This window comes from Scatophagus argus, chromosome 18 (assembly GCF_020382885.2).
Source record: "Scatophagus argus isolate fScaArg1 chromosome 18, fScaArg1.pri, whole genome shotgun sequence".
In the NCBI taxonomy this organism is placed as follows: Eukaryota; Metazoa; Chordata; class Actinopteri; family Scatophagidae; genus Scatophagus; species Scatophagus argus.
In genome coordinates this window covers 9,665,684-9,691,629 of record NC_058510.1, presented here as the reverse complement: position 1 = coordinate 9,691,629, position 25,946 = coordinate 9,665,684, and the positions used below count along the sequence as shown (strand labels likewise).

Sequence of the window (25,946 nt, the reverse complement as noted above, 5' to 3'; positions counted from 1 at the left end):
TTCGAGCTGCATATTCCTCCCTCTTTGTCACTGGTGGAGATGGACAGATGCAGAAAATCCTCCATCCTGTTTCATTCTGTGCTGAAGTTATTGCAGAAGACAAAATAATGTGATTTTAAAACTGGGACTCTAGTCACAAATTTCCCCTTGTGCAGTTTGAGTTCAATCATATCAGTGCCCCACTCAGATGTTATACAAGTCATAAATGCATCTTCAGTCATGGTGAGGATTTTGAAAAGCTCCACTTCTCCAGCTGCGCCATTCAGTTTCTGGCTGTAGTTACTCTCAAACCACATCGGAAGGGCAGCTTGGCCTCCAGCAGGTCAGTCATCACTTTCATTTGCAAAAAGTGAGGTGTGACAGATGTTCGACTTGCTGCAGACAGGCTGTCAGATGGAGGACATCCACGTCACTGGCTTTACAGGAAATCTAATGTAGTGCCAGCCTCCTCAGCTTCTGTGCACACTAACACATACATACATATACCAATCAAAAGTTTTGGGGCATTGTGTGTTTAAGCTAAACCTACACATCAAAAATCTCATAATAATGGTTGAAAATGGTAAGAAGCGTGCTCTCTGGACAGAATGGAGTGGACAGGCGGAGCAGGACAGGTGTGTCCTCAGATAAGATTTTCATCCATTTGATGCCTGAGTGACTTACCAGAGCTTTGCAGGGGTCAGCAGGAGTGCACAGGGAGAAGCGAGTGCTTCCTTACATTGACTCTCTTTCTCTACTGTGCTGTCAGTGTAATGCAGGCAGGTGACCCTGACTTTTCTTCTGACTGTGTTGTCACTCCTCTGTAGTTCTGCTAAGTTCTGTTAGTCAGAATTCTTTCCGGTGCGCAAGTATAAGTTAAATACGTTTTGACAATTCCTCCATTAAAAAAAAATGTCTCTCCTCAGCCATGATAATTGCTTGACCTTTTCTTTTGTGAGCTGACATTTACGTGACGACAGTACATTTTGTCAATGAAATTTGCACACTATATTCTAATTCTCAATGTGTATTAAGAGTATTCTTAATGTAAATGGAAAATGAGAGTGTACGTTTAAAGTTGCCGTTTTTGCTTTTTGTTTGTCTGGTTGTTGTTTTTAGCCAGTTGGATGCAGAACATGTAACTCAGACACGTTATCATCTTATAATATTGTTCTGGTGAACCTTTTAGCTATTAACAACTATCTATACTATAATATACTATGCTATAATATACTACTATATAATTTATAATTATATGTTTTTTATTTGGAATTGATGCCTTCAGTGTAAGATGTAATGGAAATGGAAGCACAAATGAAAAAATTTAGGCAGTACTGCCAAACAGTTCAGGTGATAAAAAACTGATATATATATATATATTTATACTACTATTTGAAAATTTACAAATTTGAAATTGATGATCAGAAGTCACAGCTACATCCTTCTGTACTGAATTTTTGTGAACCATAGTAGAATCAGCATCTCATAAGTGTCGGTCTGTGCACACTTAAAATGTGCACAGAGATACGCCTAGCTGTAATAAAAGTTACGTGCTGGTTGGAAGTGTTCAAATTATTCTTCTTATGTTTATTTTTCAAAAGTTTCCCATTCCACAGCAAAATGTCCAACCCCTTGGTTTTACACATACCCTTTGGTTCAAGGGACTGGGAGCATGAAGACCAAGCCTGAAGTAGAGATGAGAGAAGCGGGACGAGGAAAATACTTATTCGGATGAAAGCATGACATGACATTAAAGAAGCGGGTTGCAAAGAGAGATGAGAGATGAAGGAGAAGAAAGGCCCTGCAGCACAGAGCTTTTCTACAACATCAAGCCGTGTGTTAGAACCGCTGTTGGAGATCACTTTACTGAGCTCTAACAGCCGTCTCCCAGCTTCAGGGAGTTAGACAGCCATGCAGTTATGCGAAGTTACTCTATCATCTTCAGTCTGCCAAGGATCTCTGCTTGGAAGTTATCACCGAACAGGCACTCAACAAGCCGGTTATGTCAGGCTCTAGGAAGTGAATAGCTGTAGTTGACTTTAAATCAATTGTGAAAAGTATTTCTGAAACGGAAAAAAAATGCTTTAGGAGTTAGCTAGAAAGGAGAGTTTATACAGACCAGTATCTGTCCAGCAGTGATAAAATCTTAGATTGATGGTCAAATTATTTATCAAAGGTTTTCAAGCTTATTTTCCTGTAAATTTAGATCTTTGACAGCTATTACATGGGGGATTATATGCTTGTTATCTGTTACTGTGGCCACATCGAGCGGCACTGGTCCAATAATCAATGTGGCCAAGCTAGAGAGGCAGACTTACATACCAATCTGTCTGTCGGCCTGACAGCTTACAGCAGCACCGTGAGATGTAATGGTCTGCAGATCCGGCTGTGAGACAGAAGCCAAAGATGGGCGCTTTGAGCGAATGTTTTTTCACCGATGTTTTAGATCTGAAAGACAAAGAGGCAAAAAAAAGGGATTGCGCTTTCATTACAGCAAACATTTCATTTACCTTAGCTTAACTGCATAATTATTCACTTATTTTTAAGGCAGCTGAGAACCTGTTCTCTTTTGGTGAAGTGAACTTTGTTTCATTTCATTAGTGCAGAATCACAAACAAGAGAGGTTGTCCTCTGTGGACAGTACAGTCTGAAACAAGGGGACCAAATGCTGCTAGAAAGCAATACCATTGATGTAGGTCCTTTTTCATATCATTTTGTATATCATGTCAGCTTGATCAGTCTCTTCTGCAACATGTGTTCGGACTGAAAACTCTGTCTTATTATTATTAGTAATAGGGAATTGCTGTAGATTTGTTCTGACATTTTCAGACACAATTTAAAAAAAAAAAAAAAAGCATTTTCATGAGTGTCTGGGTTGCGTTCAGCCCAGTGCACCAAAAACTGAATGACTCTGGCAAGTGCCATTATGTTTTGAGTCATTGCGGTAAATTTAAGTGTCATCCTGAGCCTCTTTCACCTTTTTTTTGTGGTAATGTTATTCTTTGACTGTCATACCCGTTGTGACAAGCGTGGCAGGACGTGGCATGCTATAGTTTCACGTTACTCTTTATCACCAGCGAGCTGCTCGCAGCAGCAGTCACTCTCTCAGTCAGGGGTCACATGAGGACAGAAAGAAGAAAGAGGGAGACAGAGAAAGAGGGGAGGATATTTATGACTCAGACAGGGTGAGGGTGAGCTGCATCCCAATGTCTGCTGCTTTACTGCCCGGCTGAAGAACTCTCGCAGCAGAGAACCAAGAAGCTTGTGCAGAGCAATTGCATGTAATACACGTCTCAAAGTCTCCAGGTGTTTAAGTGTCTGTGCAATATAGTAAAAGTCAAATATCACCAACGCTGGAGGTCTTGTAAAAGAAATCTATCAAATTGGATTCAGTGTTGTACATCATCAAACAACTTTTACGTTGAGGTGCTTTGTGATTAAGCACTGGAATTTAATATCTTTTGCCGTGCTCACTCGGTGGTGCAGTGGTTAGCACTGTCGCCTCATAGCCTGCGTGGGTTTTCTCCGGGTACTCCGGCTTCCTCCCACAATACCAAAAACATGCACATTAGGTTAATTGGCTACTCTACATTGCCCCTAGGTGTGAGTGTGAGAGTGTGTGGTTGTTTGTCTTTGTGTGTTGGCCCTGCAATTGACTGGCGACCAGTTCAGGGTGAACCCCACCTCTTGCACGTAGTCGGCTGGGATAGGCTCCAGCTCCCCCGCGACCCTGATGGATAAGCGGTATAGAAAATGGATGGATGGATGCCGTGCTCACTTTCTCTTTAACTGTTTTTTCTTTTTTGTTTGTTTGTTTTAGTTGAATTCTTAAAATGTGTCAAATGATCCTGTTGTCAAATTTGCATCTTCTATAATAGTTTTCTCCATGGGTGAATGTTGAGCTTTGTTTCCAAATAATGAGCACTTAGTTTTTGATTCTAGCAACAAAAAAACACAGGCCACATTACCGAGAGTTTTTTCTGTGTACTGTTACACAGCACTGATCAAATGCATCTACTGACTACAGTGTCCTTTTTTCCAGTAATAACAAGTCTATCACAGGATCTTCCCTGGAGCTCTGTTACCTGTTTTACTTTCTGTTCCACTGACTCAGTCCCCTGTCAGACAGTCTGGCCTTACCTTGGTTATAATGGCTGTCCAGTGTGATACAGTGGAGCTGCCTGGTCCTGACACCTTATTTCACAGTTTTAAAGGGCATAGAAAGTACAAGTTGTTGCCTGCTCAACTTGACTTGAGATTTGGAACTTTGTGTCAGGTCTGATTTCTGTCATAAAGTTGAGGACTTGTGCTTCTCTGCTGTGCAGCTTGAATGACTCGAGACTTGACTCAATAAAGACTTGCTTTGGCTGTAAATAAACAAAATTAATTCTTGAGTCGTGGCTTGGACTTGACTGCTGTGATGTTTGACTTTTCTGAGACTTGATTCGATAAAGGCTTCACATCAGTCTCGAGACTTGGGTGGGTTCACAAAAGGAGGACTTCAGACTTGCCTTGTACTTGACTGCTTTGAGACTTGACCACCTGAAGGTTTGAAGCAAGACTTGACTTTAGACTTGGACATAGGTAGGACCCAAGTGAATAAAAGGGATTTGAGACTGAGAGAGATGATAGTCAAAACTTGAGATTTTGAATAAGGTTGTACTTAAATCACAAAAATTATTCTACTCAAGACTTGACTTGAGAGTCACAAAAATGAAACCTTAGATTTAAACTTAGACTTTACTGTTGTGAGACATGTCTTATTTGAGTCTTAACCGCCTAAGGACTTGACACCTCAGTTACTGACTTGATAAGGTCTTGCAGTTTGTGAATGATTTGACTTTGACTGGCCCGAAAGGACTTGCGACTTGAGATGACAAACAGCTGAAATACACAGGAAGCTCATTCGGTAAAACTCCTCATCTTGGTAAAGGGACCCTGCTATGCAAATAAGCAGGAATTCTCATTGGCTGCAGTTTATCTCTCTGTCTGTGTCTCACAAACGTTCACACACCTACAGATAGGGCTTTGGTCGTGTCTCTTCTGATGAATTGTTTTAGTCACTGGTCCTGGCTGTGGGTGAGTGTGATGAGTAATGAAGAGGCCGGTGATGCTGTTCAACTCCTCCTCAGTTGCCCCAGAGCACAGCTTTTCCTGAGTGGGAGTTCTCCAGCGAACAAGTTAGAGATTCATTCATCCTGTGAGCGCTACAGTGTGGTTTCTTTGTTGTTGATGTGATGTGAGAGTGAGGCTGAGATTCTGTGTTTTGGCATCACAATGAGGAGGCATAGCGAGTAAGACATACTCACGAAAGTATGTTTCTGCTCTTTTGACAGCACGTTAAATCTGTATGTACATGATGCTGCCAACGGAGACATTCGAACATAAACCTGGAGGCCCTTTTCCTGTTGTTTCATGCATAGATTATGCTTTATGTGCATTTAGCCGAGTTTTACTCAAGTTCTGGTTATCTGGATTCCAGTTTTGCTAAAATCTAGGCCCATATTGATTTTTAGACCTCACTTAATTAACAGACTGAGCTGTCGCTTCACTTCAATGTGTACTCCTGCATCATGTTCACGTCTTCTGTCAGGAGGAGCTTGCTATTTTGATGTAACCAGTCAAGTGAAGCACCTATATTGCCAAAAATAATTCCAGCCACAGAAGCAGTTCACTGTTGAACATTTATTGATTTAAGAGTCAGTGACCCATATTTAAAAAGAAAATAACATTGTCACTAGATGCTTCTGAAACCAATACTGCAGCAAAATCTGCTTCTATGCAGTCAAACTGTATGCTCAATCTGAACCAAATAGTCATCTTTTTTGCAGAAATATGGCACTAAACATCTGTTTCTTTGTATTTCTTTTTTTTTTTAAAGAAACATTACTTTGAATTTGAATATTTTATATCACATTGACGTTCCCAGGTTCATTCATCCAACATGCACAGTGCAACAGTGATTTTCATGTTCCCTTATGAAACCAAGTTACATATGGCACTGAGCTTCCAATGCTGCTTGGTGTCTAATGTTCTTTTAATGGCTGGTGTGTTGCTGTACCAGAGGAGTATGGTGGTGCTGATTGATAACCTGCACATCCTCTGCCTTCGCTGCCAGCCTTCATGACGCAGCAACTCATCCTGCCAGCTTTACCATTCAGGGCAACAACCGGCAGTGCTCTCACATACGGCTCACCACAGTGACTCAGCAATATGGCTGCCTTCAGGGATGGAAAGATTTGAAAGCTCCCTGGAAACCTGTTTCTGCTTTGTAGTCTTGCTGCTTGCATTTAATTTAAGTCTGTTGTTGCATCGAATCAATACTTGTAGTCATTCAGTTGGTGTGTGTATCCTGGTTGGACAATTAAGTTATCAAAGCCCCAGAGTCTCTCTTGTGCTTGACTCACTGGCACTGGTATTTAACCCTCCCACTGACGGAAAAAATAGTTTCATAAGAGAATTGTTCCAAGCTGTAATCAGTAATCAGCGTCCCTGTTGCACAATAAGTCATGGTCTTATGTGATTGGTGCCAACTAGTTTTGCAAGGTCACCAAGATGGTGTCAACACCCTCAAGGGTAAATCTTCACTCCTGAGTTACAGCTACAATGTTCACCAGATTTGGACTTCATCAACATGAACACAAGAAACACACTGGACGAAGTAGAACTGCAACCACAGCACTATCAGCGACTGATTTCCATCAAAGGGTAGAACAACATCAGAGGAATAATGGACGCCCTCAGTGTGGGCTTGTCCCCCTGGGTCACTGTGGAAGGGCAGGGCTGAGGGAAGTTCGTTTCACACAACTTGAAATGCTGGCCAAACACTCTGAGATCATGCCAAGCCTTAGCTTTGATGTAATGAACAGCCACTGATGTAGCCACATTTTTATATTGTCTTTTATGTCCATTACATTGTCTACTGTAAGTGTGCTGTAAATGCCAAAAGATGAAAATGTTTAAGAACCTACTATAAAATACTAGGATCTCGGTATGGCGGATATTGTTGCTTCGGGTTGCCAATTTTCTTGGTCATTATACGTCACTGTATACATGCAGCAGCATGTACACATTAAATACTCTGAAGTCTAAAGTAGGCAGCCTTCACACTTCACTTCTCTTTATTCTGTACCTCCTTCCACACGCAGAAGCTGGAAAAAGCAAAAGCAAAAAGATAAACCAAAGCGTGAGAGCACGCATCAGAAAAACAGCATCAGTTGGAACGGTTGTGATTGCAGGTCCGGTTATCAGTTGACTGTGAGAACCCAGCGCTGTAGTTCACGACATCGTTGTCGAATCCCACACTTACTCTCCCTCCTCCTCCTCCTCCTCCTCCCCCTCTGCTCTCGTTATGGAAAAGCTCTCAGGCTGCAGCCGTCGTGGGCAAGCAGCCAGCCTGCTGCTCCTATACATAACCGCAGAATGGAGGGAAGTCCAAAATTAAAAGCATTGTTATCCCCGCGGCTTGTGACCACAGAGAGGTGGAGTGACAGCCTTATTTTATTGTGACGTCTCAGGTGACCTTGGCTTTGGTCTCTAATCTACACCCCCTCCAGACAAACAATTCAGAGCTGCAGTCTGAGACCTACAAAGACCAGGGCCTGTCAGCTGGACCACAAATGCAAGGTCCCAGAAACAGATTGTTACAACATTTCTCACACTGTCCATGCTTTCTGTGATTCCAAATCTTCTTTTTTTTTTCTATTATCCCAATTTTGTTTGAGCCCCGAAATGTCCTTGTGAATGAATTTGATTTTAATGTACTATTAGTGTTGCCATGGTGATGGCTGCTGTCTGTGTGCATGTCAGTTGCCATGCAATTTTTTCCCCTCTCCAGTAGGAAGAAGCTAGCTGCTATGTGCAAAGTGCTAAAGTGATGCTGTAAAGCCGAAGGAAATTATGATGCATTTTCACATTTGTGCATCCTTTTATTATCGTTGAATCCGGTGTTGATGTGTGGTGTATGTTTTATGCAGTATTAGACACCATTTCATTTGGGAGTTCTAATCTTTCATCATTTTTAATGTTTTTTATTTTTATTTTTTTTTTTTACTTTTGGGGAGTGGTGGTGTGGATTTTTAATTTTTCCCTATTTTCTCCCCAGTTTGGAATGCAGAATTCCTTATGCCCTGCAGTCCTCATTACTGCTGTTGGCTTGGAGAAGGTCCAGACAACCATCTGCCCTTTTGGATACATGTAAATTTGCCTTTGTTCCACGTTTGAGCAAGAAACTTCATAACTGCGTGAACACATATGTTCCAGAAAGCTTGTTTTGAGCAAATACGACACATTGCTGATAAGTTGATAAAGTCTGAGGAAAGATTTTTAAACCATGGAAAGCTATCCATTGAGAGGAGAGGCTGTGAGAGCTCAACACACTGAAACTTACAAATAGACAAACAAATTAAGAAAACATTGTTCAATTTGACTGCACATGAGATGGCAGCTCATGTGAGCTTTAGCAAACAAGATGCAAATACACAAATACAAATACACGCAGCACAACCAAATCCAGAAAACGACAGCCAAAGTGTTTCCAGAGGTGCTGAATACAACTTGGTTGCTGTCTTTAAAGAAAGAGCTCTTGCATGAATTTGACCAGTCAGAAAGAGCTTTTTGGGATTATATCACATATGTTTACAGCAAAAGTTGAGTCATGCTTAATTCTTTGTTTTTGTTTTTGTGAAACATGAAGGACCACCTTCCACACAGTAGGAATCCCTTATGCAGCAACAATGAAATGATCGCTCACCAGATTTCCAAAGACAAACAAGTACTGGAATTAGCTCCATGCGTCTGTTTTGTTGGATGTGTGTTAAGCATTGCAGCAGCACACCTGTCAGAAGCTGCTGGTTAACCACTCATCCCATCTTTGCTTGTGGTAATGCCATGACCCTGACTGTCATGCTCTATTATCTTTTACCTGCATGTGTACACAGAGCTGAACTATGATTCAGCTTCCCAGCGGGAGGCCTGAACAGCTTGTCATCTGTCCATGCAGCCTGTCCTTCCTTCTCTGAGATAAGTAGAAATGAAACAGTCCCTGCGACTGTCTTTCTGCTCTCCCCCATCCACCTTCCCCGAGCCTCACGCCATGTGCCCTGCAAATTAAAGAGCGTGTCTATGAGCCTGCGTTAGCCCGGCAGCGCTGATGAGGTGTAATCACCGTGGAGAGGCTCAGCTGCACTCTTCGCACCCTGCCATTGAGCTTATTAGGCCAGCAATATGACGCAAAAAAATAAAGAAGCATAGCAGTGAAGCTGCAGTTGAACAAAGTTGCTATCACTGCAGCATCATAGTGTTGCTATGAGTGGATGCAGGGAGCAGTTCGGGACAGTTGAGGCTAGTGTCATTTCTTCAGATGTGAAGCTGAGAAAAACTAATTTTCTGCTGGTACTATTCTTGCAGCCTCATCTCTTTTGCAATTACTTGCACTATATTACGACTGAGGCCATGCCATTACAGTCAAAGATGTGAGTTAAGAGCAGCACAGCGGTGAGCATCTCTGTTTTCATTTTCTAAACACTTGAAACAAGAATAAAATTGTGCGCATTTGTCATCTAAAGTGCGCCTTGATAGCTAATTCAGTTGCTTATTTTACATGATTGTTTTCATTAATTTTAGTGTTTATTTCTCTGTTGTAATAGGAGGAGCAAGCCTGGAGGATAAACAAGGTTTTCTAATTTGTCATTTGATGCAGTATTATTTCATGCTTTTGATTTTCCACTGTTCAGAGGGAACACACCAGACAATTTCATTCAAATTTCTACATAGATGGATGAATAGATACACAGATGAACCCAACAAAGTTTTTAAAAATCTCCAAATACCCTGGGTTTGCATAGTTCAGATTAGATTCAGATAGAGTTTACAATCATTTAAAGGTTGTCACAATAACAGCAGCATAAACGGGATGACTCAGATGTAATGTGTTGCCTCTTCTCAGTCTCCAGAGCCAGGCTGCGTTTATGAGAAATAAAGCCTTGTGAAAAGATCAGTGCTCTACTGCCCTGTGCTTTTGTTGTCTGTCCCTCTTAGCATGCACACGTCTCCCACAGAAATACAGGTTGGCTGCAACCAGACCCCTCGTCCTGGGGGGGCGTAAATCCAATTTCACAAGTCACACTCACAACAGATTATTCATGCAGGTGGAGTGAAGGGGGCTTAGGTGTGTATATATGTTTGAATACACTTCTTTAGAAGCGGTGTGAGCATGTGTTGCCCAAGGACATTTTCACAAAGGGAGATAAACATGCACACACACACCTCTCTGGGGGTGAAAGGAGGTGTGTGTGTGTGTGTGTGTGTGTGCGTGCTCTTTCATTTAACAGAAGGCCATCAGTGAGTCATTCTCCTAAAGCGCACCCTTGGGCACTTGTCTCACTGATACACATGCAGCGGCTGTCTCAGGACAAGGCTTACTGGTCAATGTTTAATGCTCTATAATGGGCTTTAGTGACCATCACAGCCTGCAAGATGACAGAGTTGATTTGAAACCTGGCAGCTGAGGTCGAACACCACTGCAGTCCTACCTCCTGGTCTTTTATTGTGAATTGTTAGGTGTAAGTCATATTATCCACTGTGAGAGGTATAACTGATTTCATTACAAAATCCAACACAACACAACACCGTCTACAATCCCTTCTTCCTTTTCCATGTCTGCTCTACTTAATCCTGCCCAGTCATAATCACAATATAGAACACAGATACTTGACCATGACCTGAATGTGATTTTGATACCTTAGCATTGAGTTTCATCTTACCTCTCTGCTCTCCCTCTGTCCCCTTGCTAGAGAACCATGAGCACTGTGGAGGAGGACCCGGATCACATGATACCATGAAGACAAGCCTGCAGGTCCTGCGCTGCCCACTGCTGAGTGAGTAGACCCAACGTGGACAAGGGCATCAACAGGGTGTCTCGGGTGTGCCGTGAGAAATGAGAACCATAGTTGGTTTGCTTTTATTTATTTATGAGAACGTTTTGTTTTGGTTGAATATAATGATAGCCAGTACGAAGCAGGGGGATAGACAGCATTTCCCCACTGCGGGACTAATAAAGGCCTATCTTAGATGTTCCCCCACTACATTAGGGATGGATGGCTTTCATTGTGACTTGCAAGTATTTACATTTTCAGACAACTGACGTTGATTCTATCATAGTGTATCAGAGCTGTTTGTATGAGGGTCAAAAATACCAAGCATTGACAATATAAAACTGTATTGATTATATTTGGATTCAGTCACTTTGAGCTTTGGTTTTGGTTGGCCACCCATTTTGTTTGTTTTCCGGGCATTTCTGTATCATTGAATGCCAAGTCAGATATAGTGGAGTTTTCAGAAATATCAATTTCCTGGGATAGTTTGACATTTTAGCAAAAAGCTTTGTTTGCTTTTTTCAGGGTGTTGTGTGAGAAGATCAATATAGAAATAGAAATAGAAAGCTTTTTATTGTCATTGTACAACAACAGACATGTGTTGGCACAACTACTAAGAAGAAGTGGTACAAATACTAAGAAGAAGAAGAGTGCTGCATCTTACTTGTATTTGCATAGCAAATGGTAAGAGCAGGATGTAGCCTGACAAGATTATTGCTCATTATTGCACACGCAGTTATTGCACATAATTCACAGGTTAGTATATTGCACAGGAAGTTGTTGTCGAGGTAAGATTATTGCACCACAGGATTTATTGCACATGAGATTTTGCATGCTAGGGGTCTGGTGCATTTATGCATTCAGGATGGTGATGGCTTTTGGAAAGAAACCTATCACCCTCATATCAGCCAGTACATAGCTAGCATGCCGGTAGGTTAGCATAGGGACTGAAAGAAGGGTAAAGTTAACCAGCTAAAAAAACCCTGCCCAAAACCTCTGTTATTACGTGCTCTAAGGCAAGTTTTTACACATGACACACCCAGGTAGCTGATTCCCCCCCATTTGCTGTCTTTACATTAAGCCACACTTGGGAAAAATATAGCCTCACTGACACACAAAACCTTCTCATGGACCAACCATCTATCTATCTATCAGAGGCGACTAGCATGTTCACAGGAAACAACGGTGGAATTGAAAACATCCCAATTTGTGGTCCTTCACATACTTTATCTAAGATAGTATAACTCTGAAAAAATGTTGCCCACCTCTGCGCAAGGCTGAGCTGACAGTCTACTGACTATTGCTTTACACCTATGAACAGACATGAGAGTTTTATCCATCTTCTTATCTCACTCCCAGCAACAACACAAATTCTTTCTCAAAAGATCTAACTGATCAATTAATAATACTTTTCTAACCACAAGTCTCACTTTGTTCTCCTGGTGGCCCGTCATTCCTGAATAAAAGAATATTATTTTAGTGCTGGAGACTCTGATGGGGAACCTCGATTTGCAGACATCAGATCCTGTACATACAGTGCTGTATCCCCTTAGTTCTTGTTATAGTTGGAATCTGTGCTACTTTAAATTCAGAGAACAGGATCAAGGCTCTGGGAGGGTATGTTCAAAGGTCTGACGGTCTACCAGCACAGAATGTCACATGAATATGGAACATGGGGTCAGACTGACACCCACCAGGCTCCTGGACGGTTAACTAAATAGCCTGATGATATCTGGTATGCACCCCCAAGCGTCCACCTTAGGGCAGCGGAGCCAAAGGCTGTCTGCAGACAAATCTGTCTCAATCCCTCAGTAGTGAAAAAGTCGGACTGGACTGCTGTGAGTGAAGTGCTTTAAGCTGCAGCCGAGGTGGACCGAGGTCACATTGCAGCGGTTTAATCTGAAGAGAGTGAGTCTGGCTCGAAGCTGTGAACTAGCTTTGTATAGAGTTTATAGCAAGACTATGTTTCAGAGCCTCTTCTTGGTTTTGTTTGAATAGATTCAGTCTTTGAAAATCAAGGGCTAGGTTTTGCTTGGCATGTTCGGATGATCCAGCTGGGGCCTCGAGTTACCTCGGGCACATTACGCTTCGATCAAAAGTGTAAAGCTGAAAGGTCTAACTGAAATCTCTGTGTCTGTAGACTACAGAGCCGTCCCTCATCTGTCTCTGAACCAGCTGACAGATGAGGTGCGGGCAAGAGAAGAGATGCTGCAGACAGAAGAGAAGATGACATGACAGATCAGGGCACTAAGAGTTTCTCTGTTTTCCTCTGGTCACCTTTTATGCTTTTTTCTTCTTCCTTTTCTGTCTGTGCTTCCAATATACTTTTGCAAACATGTTTTGATGACGTAACACACCCAAAATAATGACAAGAATATACTTGTGTCTACCTAAAAGGATTTCGTCTGGCAGCTCAGTCCTCAAAGCAAAGCCTGACAAGTATGACAATTGCTTATAAATTGTTTTGAACAAAATAAATGATAACCTTGAAGACCAGTTGATGTGAATTATAAGTGATTACGCAAGGTTTATCTTCCAAAGCTGACTTTGTCTTGACTTGTGGGATTTAAGTGTGTTGTTGAAACAGTCTGTGGTCTTTTTAAAGCTGCCAACAACAGTAAAAATTTTGAAATTCTCTCTTAAGTGGAAAACATTGTCAGCGTCTGTTACTTAACCCTAGAACACTAACGTCGGGTGATTTTCACCCACACAATTTTGAAGTGATCGAATTTTACAACCAAATGAAGGGATGTGTTGATACTTTCGACCAAATGTTCAGTACAGCTGTGAAAGAAAAACCAAGAGGTGGCCACTGTGTGTCCTATATGGCATGATGAACGCTGGTGTGATAAACTGTATTTTATCCGAGATATTATATCGGGTAAAATATACCCAACGTTAGTGATGGTGTTACTAATTTTAACGTTAGTGTTCTAGGGTTAAATGGAGTTGTGTAACTGCAGCCCTGTAATTCAATGTGCTCCCCAGATTCCAGACAACTTCCTGTTTAGCATTTCTTCTTCCTGTAAGATCCTTTGCTGCTGTCAGTGGCTGTAGCTAAATCATTACCCGAGTAAGGACTCTTTGTTGTTCTCCCTCTGCCTGATTCTCAGATAAACATGTCTCTGCTCAAAGCTTCTGTAACTTGACAAACAATTTGTAGAGCATTCAAACAGGAAGCCATTATCCTGTTATGAAAGCTTTCCCTCTTATCTCAGGGCTCACATCTGTAGTGCCCTCCCTGCTCCGCCTCTCCACCACTCCGCCCATGCAGGAGTCCTCCTCCACCAGGATGGTTCCAGCAATCCACAGGACGTGCCCTATCTGTCTGTTTCCTCCCAAGGGACAGACGCTCTCCACAGAAAGGCAGACAAACACACCCAGGAGCAAACCAAAAGAATTCGTCTGTTTGTGCTACTGTAAAGATGACACTATTTATATGACCAGGAGGAGCATACGTCTCTACACGAGGATGATTTCCAGAGATATGTCTTTGCAAAAGCACTGTTAAAGGAAGAAATTTGGTATTCTTAATTGAGAAGGGCGACCTCAACAACGTCACAGAAAAGAAAGGCCATCTCCGGCCAAATATAGTTTGTTTATGTCTGTATGGAAAAAAGAACACGTCTTACAGATACAGCAGTGGTTCGCATAATAAAAGTATTTTAACATTCACAATTACTTGGTTTGTGCTCAAGCACATATAGCAGTCCAAAAGCACCTTTGAGTAGGGATAGCCTACTGTGCATCAGCAACAGCAGGCTAACATTAATAGATGGATTAATAATTATAATAGTACCAAAAGTGGTGCAGGTAGATATAATAGCAACAGACATAAGTGTATGCAGCACAGTATTATTGGCAACGATAGCACTAATGGCATCAGCACCAGCAGTGATAACATCGGTAGTGCTAATGATCATTGCAGCAGTATAACTAGTAGTTGTGAAGTGAGAAGTAGAAATGGAATTAATTTCACTGGCAGCAGTGGCTGTAGTAATAGTAGTGCTAGTACTATTAGTAGTAGTGATATTTTCTACAAATAGAGTAGCAGAGGTAGTCATAGAAGTAGCGTTAGTAGCTGGACATAATCATACATGTACTAGTACTAGTAGTTGTAGTGGTAAGAGTAGTGCTAGCAGTTGGACTAGTAGTGGTTGCAGTAGTTTCAGGTATTAGATGTGTCACTGGTAATAATGATATAGGCACTGAAAGTCAGTACTGTAGTAGTATTATTAGTTATTAATTGTATTGTTATTAACTGCAGTAGTGATAATATAATAGGGATGCTAACAGTACTGTAGCAGTATGGTTGTGGTGGTAAGAGCTCTAGAAGTGCAGTGGGTGTATTGAAGTAAGTCAGGGCTGATGGAGCTCTGTTCAGGCGTGATAATCCAGTCTTACCAGCAGTTAGACAGACGGCTCTTCGGTACTGCTGATAAAGGGTTTTGTCTGTCTGTCTGAAGCTGATGGATCTGATCAGTTTCTGTGTATCGCCTTGACGGCACGTCAAAGCTTAAAATTAAAGGGTCGGACTACCTTCGACAAAAACTCTCCATTTAAGGCTTATGATTGCTTTGATTTGGGTCTCATAGCTTTTATCCTCAAAAGTGAGATGTGAATTTATTTTGTATTAGATAGCAGAGCCGCGGTGTGTGTGTGTGTGTGCTGGTGCGATGTGGGAAAGGCTCATTGGTATTCTGTTGAGCAATGTAGATAAAGCCTTCTCCATTTGCCCCAGGGGATTTGGGGGAATCCCATGGAGGTTTGTCCACTACTGTGAGTGTGAGTGGTTATGATTAACATAAAAGAGGCTAAATGTGACCAGTGGAAGCCTGGCTGGTTGGTGAGGAGGACATCCTTAATTAGTGGTTATGGTTCAATGCCCCGGGGCTTCCAAACTAGCGGTTAGGCATGTTTATCCCATTAGATAATGAGGTGGACATGCAGTAGTTTCCTTTCATTCTTGCACATTAACATCTCAGGCATTAAGACCTTATGATTTTATGAATCAAACTGAAGGTAAAAAGGAGATTGAGGTCACATCGGGAGTGACATTTAATAATTGAATTGCTACTTTTGCACAGCGAAAAATAAAATTCAAGTGATTCATTGTTTTTCTTCCAGAATTTTCTTTCTGTTTGTGGGAAGAATTCGTTCAAATCTTTAGACTTTCATAATAGTATGTAACTTATACAATTCAAAAAAACATGTTTATATAAGATTTTTGTTATCTTGGGGGGGCAGAAACTGAATTGTAAATAATAATAATTCTAATTCACTCTGACTTTGTGACTCTGGTTTAATGTACTGTTGTTTTTTTGGTTTTTTTTATCACACGGTTTGACCATGGGCATTTCCTCCTAAAACACCCACAAACAAGTGTTAAATATTATTAATTTCTTTACTGCTTAGTTTGCTTAACAGCGACAGTGTATATGACTACCACCTTAACTGTACATGTATCAGAACTAGCTAAAAGGCTTTTTATCTATGTAAATATTATAAATATTTTATGAGCATGCAGAGCAATAGTATAAAGGGAACACAAAGATATCATACAGGACATCACATGTTGTCAAAGTATTTAATCTTCATCATGTGGTCAATACTTAATGCTCTGTGCTCAGACTGCATGATGGCAAATAAAGAAAGAAGTGTAACGGTTCAGAAGTACAGCCTGAGTAACCATCAGGAACCTTATTGATGGATGATTTTGCAGCTTCTATTTTTGGCCTTCTGTACAGCCTCCAATTTGAAAAGTGCCACTGCCAGCTGTCCACTGATGATGCGACACAACCAGCCTGGCTTCAACGCTTGTTTCATAGGCAGATTGTTCGAGCCACGTCGTTCTCCATTGCACACAGAGTGAGGTGACCCCTGGAAAAAACAAAGATAAATATCTCCTACGGCAAGTAGCCTCCCCTCAGGATTGCTCATGCAGCCAGACTGCATACACACTGATAGCCTGCATACTGTACATTAAGTGTTCCGGTATGATTGATCAGCCTGAAAGACGCTTGATACCTGTGCCTGGATTATATTGTTCTTCTGGGAATGAGTCTTAGCTTATGAGGGGATCATGACAAAAAAAAGTAATGCAGAATTTCATCAGCAGCAGTAAATGTTTTGATGTTTTTTATTTCAGCAGTGTAACTTTAGAACCAGTAGCAGCTGCTCTGGCCCTTGTCCCCTGACATTGAGTCTGATAATGAATGATTGGTGGGACAAAGCCTGCACTGGATCAGTGCACAGGATCCTGCTTTGCAACATGATTTATTGATGTCCCTGATGGCATCAATGGAGGACTTCAATGAATGTCACTGCCTTCCTGTGCATTCAAAAGAGCCCCAATTCAGCAGGTTTTCTGCATAAATTGCCCCACCCTTCATGTATCCTGAGCTTAATTTATGGAAAACTGGTTGACACCATTAGTCAAATAAATGGGAGCACAATCTCACAATAACTTTACGAGGGCATTGTTTGTCTGCATGATATTAGCATGTGCTACTCTCAGATGATAAGCTGGCTGATATAGATAGTGAGGGTAACAAAATGGTGTGAGGCTTGTGAATTCAGTGAAACTTAACATACCAGTTTTGGGTTTTTTTTGTCTTCTTCTTCTTGTGAGTATTCTTGTTTTTTCCTTCTCCCTTCTCTTTTGCATCATTACAACTGAAAATAGACAGGCTCTTTTTTTGTGCTTGTGAGAAAATATCATGTCAGGGCAAAAACAGCCAACAGGTACACAATGGTGAAAAAAAAAAATCATGCTGAGTAGACAAATGTTGCTGAGCATGACAAATGTTGTTTTAAAACCTGCCTCCTGTATCCTCCAATCCCTCACACCTTTTTTTCCACTGAATATCCTTTCTGGTCCTTGGTCTAATGTGTCTAATCCTAGGTTTTTGCTTTTGCAGTTATCTTATCACTAATGAAACACCCACACCTCTCCCTCTTCTACTCCCATACACCTTTGGCCTCTTCTTAGCACACCCCCCCCCCTCCACCTGTCCAGTCTTGCTTTTCTTCCATTTTTCAATGCATTTTTCTTATGTTCTCCTCAGTACTCAATAATGGATGTTCATAAAGTTCACCTCACTTGCAGAGCCTTTTCAATCATCATTTTCAATCATTTTCACCACATCTGGTTAATTCGCTTGCTGAGCGTGCTTCTCCACCGCATGTCTTTATGGAGACGTGGCGGGGCTCTCTGTCTGCGTTCACTCTGCTTACTCTCGCACTCAATCAGCCAGACGGCCAACCATTGTGACGAATTACACCCATTTGCCTCAGCGTGCGAGGAAGCGCATGTGTAAAGTACACACAAAGCATACACGTGATCCCTGCACACACACAGAAATTCAGATGTATAACAGAAACTGCGTTGTGCACAGATGAAAAGAGGCAGATTTCTTCTTCATGTTGTTTGGGAAAAAAATAATTGTTGCTAGTAGACAAGCTGCTAGCCATACGTGTCTGAGGTAAGGTCTGCTGCACAAATATGAAAACTTGCTCGAAGTGTATTTGTGTGTCGTTATCTCTGTGTCCTGAAAAATGAAATGTGTAACTAATCATCAACGTGCAGCATATGCTAAAATGTCATAAGATCCCTCCACACAAATAAAGGCTTTTTTTTTTTAAAAGTAATGTTTAATGTATGCTGTGTGCCTGCTGCCCCTCAGTATCTTCAAAAACAATTTGACAGTTTGTCACTTGTTTTTTTTCTGAAAAATGATGTGATGTGTGTCATCTGTCTGCCATCTTTATCAACTGTCACCAAATCATGCGCTGAAACTCAACTCAAAACAGATCAAACTGATTAGCAAATCATTGATCACAGAGTCTCAATAGAGCAGTTAAACAGAATTAATTGGAGCTGTTGATTTCTTCCTAACAGATTTTGTCCAAATGCTAAATGCGCTCTGAGCCTACAAGTTTCTTTCTTGAGAATATTTTTCCAAGCCAAAGTCAAAGGTGAATTTCAGAGATTGAGGTATCATTAATTCTTTTGGCCATAGTAATTGTGAAGTGAAAATTTGACATGACAGCCCCAGTACAGATACAGATGCAGGTGAAATGAGGAAATAAAGTCTGTCTTTAACAAGTCGGCTTCATATAATGGCCTGTAACCCTCTGCAGCTGAGGTACGCTTTTTGAGGAAATATCCAGGCAGGCAGACTTCTGACTGCAAACTTACTTGAAAAGCAGATTCTCCCCCTTTAACATTTTAGATGTGATCTTTAATAAAATATGGTTTGACTAAACTGCAAAGTCCCAAATGAATATTAACCTCCATGCTGGTTACAGATCAGGGCGAGGCGTATGTTCGATAACCCGGACAAATCAGAAGAATGTATTCCTGTTTATGCGTGTGTCAGAGCATTTAGTTTGCTCATTTCCGATTTAAATTGGTCTATAAAGGGAGTCCGGGTGCTATGTTTTATTCAGTAGAAGCAGTGTCGGGTGGCCAGGTTGTGACAGCCAGGTTCAGGTACTGATTGAAGGCAAGACTCAAGCCACACCACAGCATTGTTAACATCCATACTCTTAATCAGCCTCTATTATCTCTCTGCTTTTTCTGAACCCATTTTATCTTTACTGGTTTATATTATTTGTTTGTCTTTGTGTGTTGGCCCTGCGATTGACTGGCGACCAGTTCAGGGTGAACCCCGCCTCTCGCCCGTAGTCAGCTGGGATAGGCTCCAGCTCCCCCGCGACCCTGACGGATAAGCGGTATAGAAAATGGATGGGTGGTTTATATTATATATAAGTGATATATTATATAATACCTGATATATTATACCCAATGATTTTTGTCACAGTAAAGCTTTTATTTATTATTCTGATATTATGATTCAGTCTCTCTGCTTGTGTTTTTGTTCAGTATAGAATAACTTGTGAAATTTAATGTATTTTGAGCATTTCAAAACACCTTTTCCTCTAAACATGTCATCATGTAACCACTATTCACATTACCGATGATCAACAATAGCCATGTTATATTTTAGCTTTGTTAGGCTGGGTTTGTCCGTCTTCTATTTTCCTGCCTAAAGGATCATCTTAGGAAAGACGACAAGTCATAAATCAAGGATGGCCATGTGTGTTATCTCCTCAAATATGGGTCTGGAATGGGCTCCATGGATTAGAGACGTGACAGTCTTGGTTAATGGAAGACAGAGCCCGGACCCTCTCTCCTGGTAGTCTGTGTGATTGAGTACGGAGGAATATGATTAATGATTCAGAGGCTGAGTTTAAATAATCACTGCTTTGGAGTTGTACTGTGGTTTATTTTAAAACCCTCAGTGAACCAAGATGAAAGAGGATGGAAAAGCTTTTTTTATGGCGAAGAAATTTGAAATCATTGATATTGACTGTTGCCTGGGCTGATTTTTTTTTTATTATTTATTTTGTTCAACAGCTTTCTTTTATCAACTCTTCTCCCATCTCCTTTGCCCTTCTTGAACATGGAAACTAGGTTTCCATAGTTACTGAGGGAGCACCATAGTTAAATGATGGCTTCAACATCTCAGTCATGTTGACGGCTTTAGATTCTGTGTGTTTTCTATGACTCTACGCCTTCATGTTAGGTTTTATTAATGCCAAAACAATGAGGTCTTAATCAAATCCCTAATCCTCTCCCTCCAAAGCTCTCTGATGCAGAGACCTCATGAATACCCACCTCTGCACATCCACATATTTAAAGGTGTCAGTGCCAGATACCCATCCAGGTCCACAGTCTGTAAGACTGTGACTTATCAGCATCAGTATTACAAAATTTTGTTGGTGCATTTATGGATTCTGTTAATTGGCCTATTCTGAGTCTTTAGAATATTTTTGATTTGTCTGTCTGATTAAAGGATTAGTGTGGTAATGTTCTACATTTTCTCACTGTCAACAAAACAACAATGAACTGACTGAAAGGTCTGTGTATCCAGTGCCTGAGCTTATAACTCTGTGCCATACACCTGCATTGTTGACTAAATATATTAAATGCACTTAAGTGTGCCACACTGTTGCTCCAGGTGACATCTTCCTTCAGCGCCGTGATCACACATTGCACTTTTTTTAGTCACTTCTGCCCATGCTGTCCTGAATGAACTGAGTTAATACACAGTTTCTTCGGTTTAAAAAAAAAGTTTTGCTAAAAGCTCAAGTGAAAGCGTTTAGCTACAATGGTTTGTTGGGTTTGGTCTTTTCATGAAATTGATTGAAAATCAGAAAAATGTGGCATATTGTCAACCTGTCCTTTAGCCACTAAAGCAATAATGGCTAAAGCAAAATAAAAACACCATTTTCAGCTCATTGTCGTGGGCAAAAACATGCTACAAGACCTTGTTCCAGCAAGAATTTCAGTTATGTTAGTTTTGTGTTAATGCGTGTTCTGTTCTCAGCTGAGCACACAGAAGCCGTCTGGTGGGAACTCCTCTAATATGTCACATTAACTGTGTTTAACAGTGTCAATAAAGAATGGAGGGGAGGAGGAATGGGGAAATTAATAGGCCTTTGCACATTCCGCCCTCTATGACTTTCTTGCTTTCTGGATAACATAATAGGACCAATATTCCCCACAGGCACCTGCTAATGACTTCTCACTGCTCAGCCTCCCTATGGGACTGAGCTCAAGAGTCTGTCAGGCTCTCTGAGATGGTTTTGACATGTTAAGTGGGCTATTTTGACGCTACGAATGTCACTGTGAAAATATCTTTACAGGGCATTTTGTGTAGCATTGCAAATGCATGATTTCAAAAAATTATTTATTCAGTCATGCTATTGCCAAACGAACACACCTTATTTCACAGTTCTGAAAATTATCCAAGCTCCATTGAAAATATGTGACTGTATCTAACGCTGTTCTAATTTAGGAAAAGAAAACAAAAAGTTCAGGTTGTCTGGAGATTATAATCAGATAATTGCTTATTTGATTATGTCAGTGAGGACTGGGCTTTTCTGCAACAAAACAAACACTGCATCTAAAGACAGAGACATCCTCCCAGTCCTAGTTGCATAGTGGTATTGGTCTAGTGATAAATGCAGTTAATAAAGTGCTCACCAAGTTAATCTATATACGTAAGTGACAAACACAGCAGTTCACTAGATTAAAGGCTGAGGAGCGTAATGGATGCAAGACAAGGTTTTGTGTCTTTTCTGAACACCTGAGCACTCAATTTCAGCTGCACTCTCATTTAGCTTTGCACAGGCGAAATCCTTGAGAGAAATAAAATTTAAGCAGCCAGACATGTTGAAAACACAAACGTGCAATGAAATCCAGTAATTCATGAAGCTAAAAGGATATTGTGTGTCATCATCTGCTAATCATCTGCTTTCTCTGTCTTTTTGCAGGTGTTCTAGCGTTCCTAGCACTGTCAGTCGGACTGGTGTCATCAGCACAGGAGCTGCACCTCAGCCAGACATCCCAGGATCCTGTCTCCATGGCAGTCGTCCACAGCAGTCCCCTGTACGCCCCCAAACCTCCCACCCTGGTCTGGCATCAGGAAGGCTCAAGTAGCGGGGAGTGGTCATCCAAAGGAGGCACTCAACCCACAAAAATCATCCTCCCTAGTGTCGTCCTCCACCCTTTGGCCTTGCATCACACAGCCGAAACTTTAAGCCTGGCTCATGACAACCCTCCTCTCCATGACACAAATGCTGTCACCCCAAACACTGTGAGTACTGACAGTCATGTGAATCAGCCCCCAGAGTCGAGCTCTGATATTGTAAACCAAGGCCACATGCACAAATTGGTCAGGGTACCTCAAGACCATAACCCAGTTACTGCCAGCACTAACCAGGCCAGCAGCAGCTCTAACTCTCCCAGCACAGTGTTCCCAAATATAGATGTGCAACCTACTGCCAGGGGTGCTCCAAACCCCCTGGCTCTTATGTCCAGCTCTGGAACAGACAGAGTAGATGCACTCGCTGTACACCACATAGAGCCTCAGAAGTTGAGTGTGGAGGAACCCACCGAACCCAGCTGGCAGTATGTTCCAGATCTTGAGCGCTCCTCCCTGATCGACCATTCCTCTTCATCAAGGGGGGCTGACCCTGCAGGCCTGAAACTCAGGGAGCATGCTCGGGGTGCTGCACGCCATGCCATCACCCTGAGGGAGGTGCATGCAGTGAATGAGTCTCCCACAGCTAAAGCGATGGTAGAACCGAAGGTCGGGTCTGTACCTCCAGTCGAACACCCACAAGAGAATCTAACTTCCATCACGTCCCCTTCAGTTGTGCCCCCTGAGTTCAGCCTCAAGACACAGAATACAACAATCGTCCCCGACAATTACACTGCACCCAGCGAGACCACCGCTGAGGAGGGCCATGGTCAGGTTGTCCAAGATAACAGCACAGACGATGCCCCTCTGGGACACTGGTTGGGGAATGTAACTGCATATGGAGGGCTGCTCTCTGACAGCAGCTCAGTCAAAGAGTCGCCTGTCCAGGGCAACAACTCTGAGCCCCTTTCCACAGCCAGCAGTAACTTCCTGAACAGGCAGGTGCCTGCCACTACCCAGGACCCCTGGACGCCTGGCAACAGCTCGGGCCCCACTGTGGACTCCCCACCATCACGCATGACCATCTGCTTGAGCAGGATGGACATTGTCTGGATCGTGCTGGCCATCAGCGTGCCTGTGTCCTCATGTTGTAAGTAGTGTTAGAGCTGCTTGAAAAGGGTGCAATTAATGGATGTAAATGTAATGAACTTAAGTGTTAGTTTGGCTAACGTCCTTGTAAAATCCACAAATGCTATGAATATTAAGTTATAAGTCATGTTTCTATTTAAAACGATAGTTCTGTCCTTTAAGAAATCGGCTTCTTTGCTTTATTGCAGAGAGTTGGATGAGAGAAAAAGATTTCACTCTGGGTTACAGCAGTTATTTTGTAATGAATTATGTAATTTACTCATTTCATACATTGGCTTTTTTTCTCACTTCCCTAGTTTACACTTTCAGCGTTATGCCATCTCACTTATGTTTTGAAGGCCTTTTGATAGCCTGCAGACATCCTTCAGGGCTTGATATGGCTGTATTAAACTGGAGAGAGTGCAATCACAAAATCGAGCAGAAGAACTGCACCTCAGGCAAAACAATTTTTAGAGATGCCCCAGATATATCCGACTGATAAATGATTGACCTGGTGACGGGAAAGTTACATTATTAGCTTTCGGGCAATAATTAAATTATAGCCAATGAATAGAACTGATTATACATAGCCAAATTGCTTTCATTGACTTAATAAGTGCAGCATCTACACGCTCCCATACAGGGTAATGCAGCTTTTAAAGATGGTTAAACACAGAGAAAACGAACCAAGAGGAGGAGGAGATGATGAAGTGTGGTGTTTTTTTGTTGCCATGCTCATAGCATCAAACTGCTACGCCTGAGTAAAGCCACAGAGTGTAGACTAGACAGCCAAGCATGTCGTCACTGGTGTGGATATTTTTTACAGTGGCAGAGGGAGAACACACGATTGCTATCACAATGGTTCAAAGTAGACAGAAAAAGTTTATCACAATAAGTCTCATCAGAGCTATGGAATATTAAAACATCCACCTTTGCTTACTGCATCTTAGCTTTTTTATCCTCAGGTGTGAATAAATGACAGGTTATGAACTTCTTTTTAAAATATAAAATGTGAAATCCGTTATCTCATTGGTATCAGCAATGTGAGGCAAGTAATCATCATATCATATTCGCTCAGCTTAAATAAATTCATATCATGTACTGCTACAGTTTTGTTCTGTTGGGGAAATAAGAATTTCTTCCACTTTGATAATAAATAATTCTCTTGCATGATTCCCAAGAATGTCCAACTGAGAGACAGCTTTGTTGTTTTCGATAATTCAAAGTTAGTCCAAGTAACAGCAGCAGTAGCCATTTCTAACAGTATTTTGAGGAGGTATTTTCTTTATTTCATCCACAGTTTCCTCTATCAGTGGCATGTTGTTGTGGAACACGACAGTATCCACGTGAGCAGCTAGCGTGGGTGTTTTCTGAGGCCATTTGAAGCGGCAGCAGCTCTTCCTTTCTATGCAATAACACTCATTTTCCTTTCCCTGTCCCTGCCTGCCCTAGCTGTGCTTTTGACGGTGTGCTGTATGAGGAGAAAGAAGAAGGCGGCAAGTCAGGAGAACAACCTCAGCTACTGGAACAACGCCATCACCATGGACTACTTCAGCAGGCACGCTGTGGAGCTTCCCAGAGAGATACACTCCCTGGAGAGTGAGGTACAAACTACAGGCACACTGACTCTATTAATGCACAGCACTGCACATAGAAGTGGATGGACATTTGCTTGATGTTTCACTATCAGTCAGCAGAATGTTCATAATGAGGACAGGAACAACAAGAGGATCTGTGCGCAATCTCTCCTGTCAGCAAGCCTCAGGGCCTGCTGAAGTGCACTTGAGCATGACACTCTATTACTACGATTTACAGTGGTGTTATTGGGAACAAGCAAAACAAGATATCCCTGCAGGGCATCTATTAAGTCTACTTGTTAGTAGGGAGTGTTTTTTGTTACATCTGGTAACTGGACGTATTATCCTATCGGTATGTTGAACTCATGCTTTCTGCTTTTAAAATCTTCGTCGGGAGATGATTCGGTTTAATTTACGTTAAGTTTCCAAACCTTATACCAACTGAACATCTTATGAGATGCTGATAAAAGAGCTTTGTATGCTTAAGCATTTATGACTCTGAGATTTTGTCCTTTGTAATATTTCTGGGAATTTGAGGCATTTCGTGACATGAGGAGGTATTCACATTTACAAGATTACGCACATAATACACAGTTTTTGGGCTACGTATTTTAAATATTTGACTGTTTGTGGGGGAAAAAACCCACTGAGAAATACACTAAAGAGATTCAGTCTATTTCCCACCCAAATTACATTCCAGATAATGTCGTTACAGAAGTTATAACTGTTACAAATTTGTACTCATCAGTATTTTTAAAATCCTGTCTGCAGCCAAGGTGAAGATGACATATTTCCAATATATAACAGACTGGAATAAAAGATTATTAGAGAGATTGTCTGGAATATGCTGCCACTATTCAGACTATTTTTAGTCTCTTATATGGTGACAAAAAAAT

At 41.5% G+C, this 25,946-nt stretch overlaps 1 protein-coding gene across 2 annotated transcripts in view; it reads left to right on the top strand.

Moving 5' to 3' along the window:
* The window catches only part of tmem108 (transmembrane protein 108), a 42,219-nt gene that overhangs the window by 13,083 nt on the left and 3,190 nt on the right, over window positions 1-25,946 (top strand). Inside the window, exons 1-4 of one of the 2 annotated variants that reach the window (XM_046371011.1) lie at window positions 9,632-9,653; window positions 10,773-10,856; window positions 22,197-23,495; window positions 24,926-25,077. In XM_046371011.1, the coding sequence (XP_046226967.1) occupies window positions 10,817-10,856; window positions 22,197-23,495; window positions 24,926-25,077 (1,491 nt within the window). In that variant the 5' untranslated portion in view covers window positions 9,632-9,653; window positions 10,773-10,816. Of the gene's footprint in view, window positions 1-9,631; window positions 9,654-10,772; window positions 10,857-22,196; window positions 23,496-24,925; window positions 25,078-25,946 lie in introns of those variants that run through there. The other variant, XM_046371010.1, reaches the window with a different exon arrangement.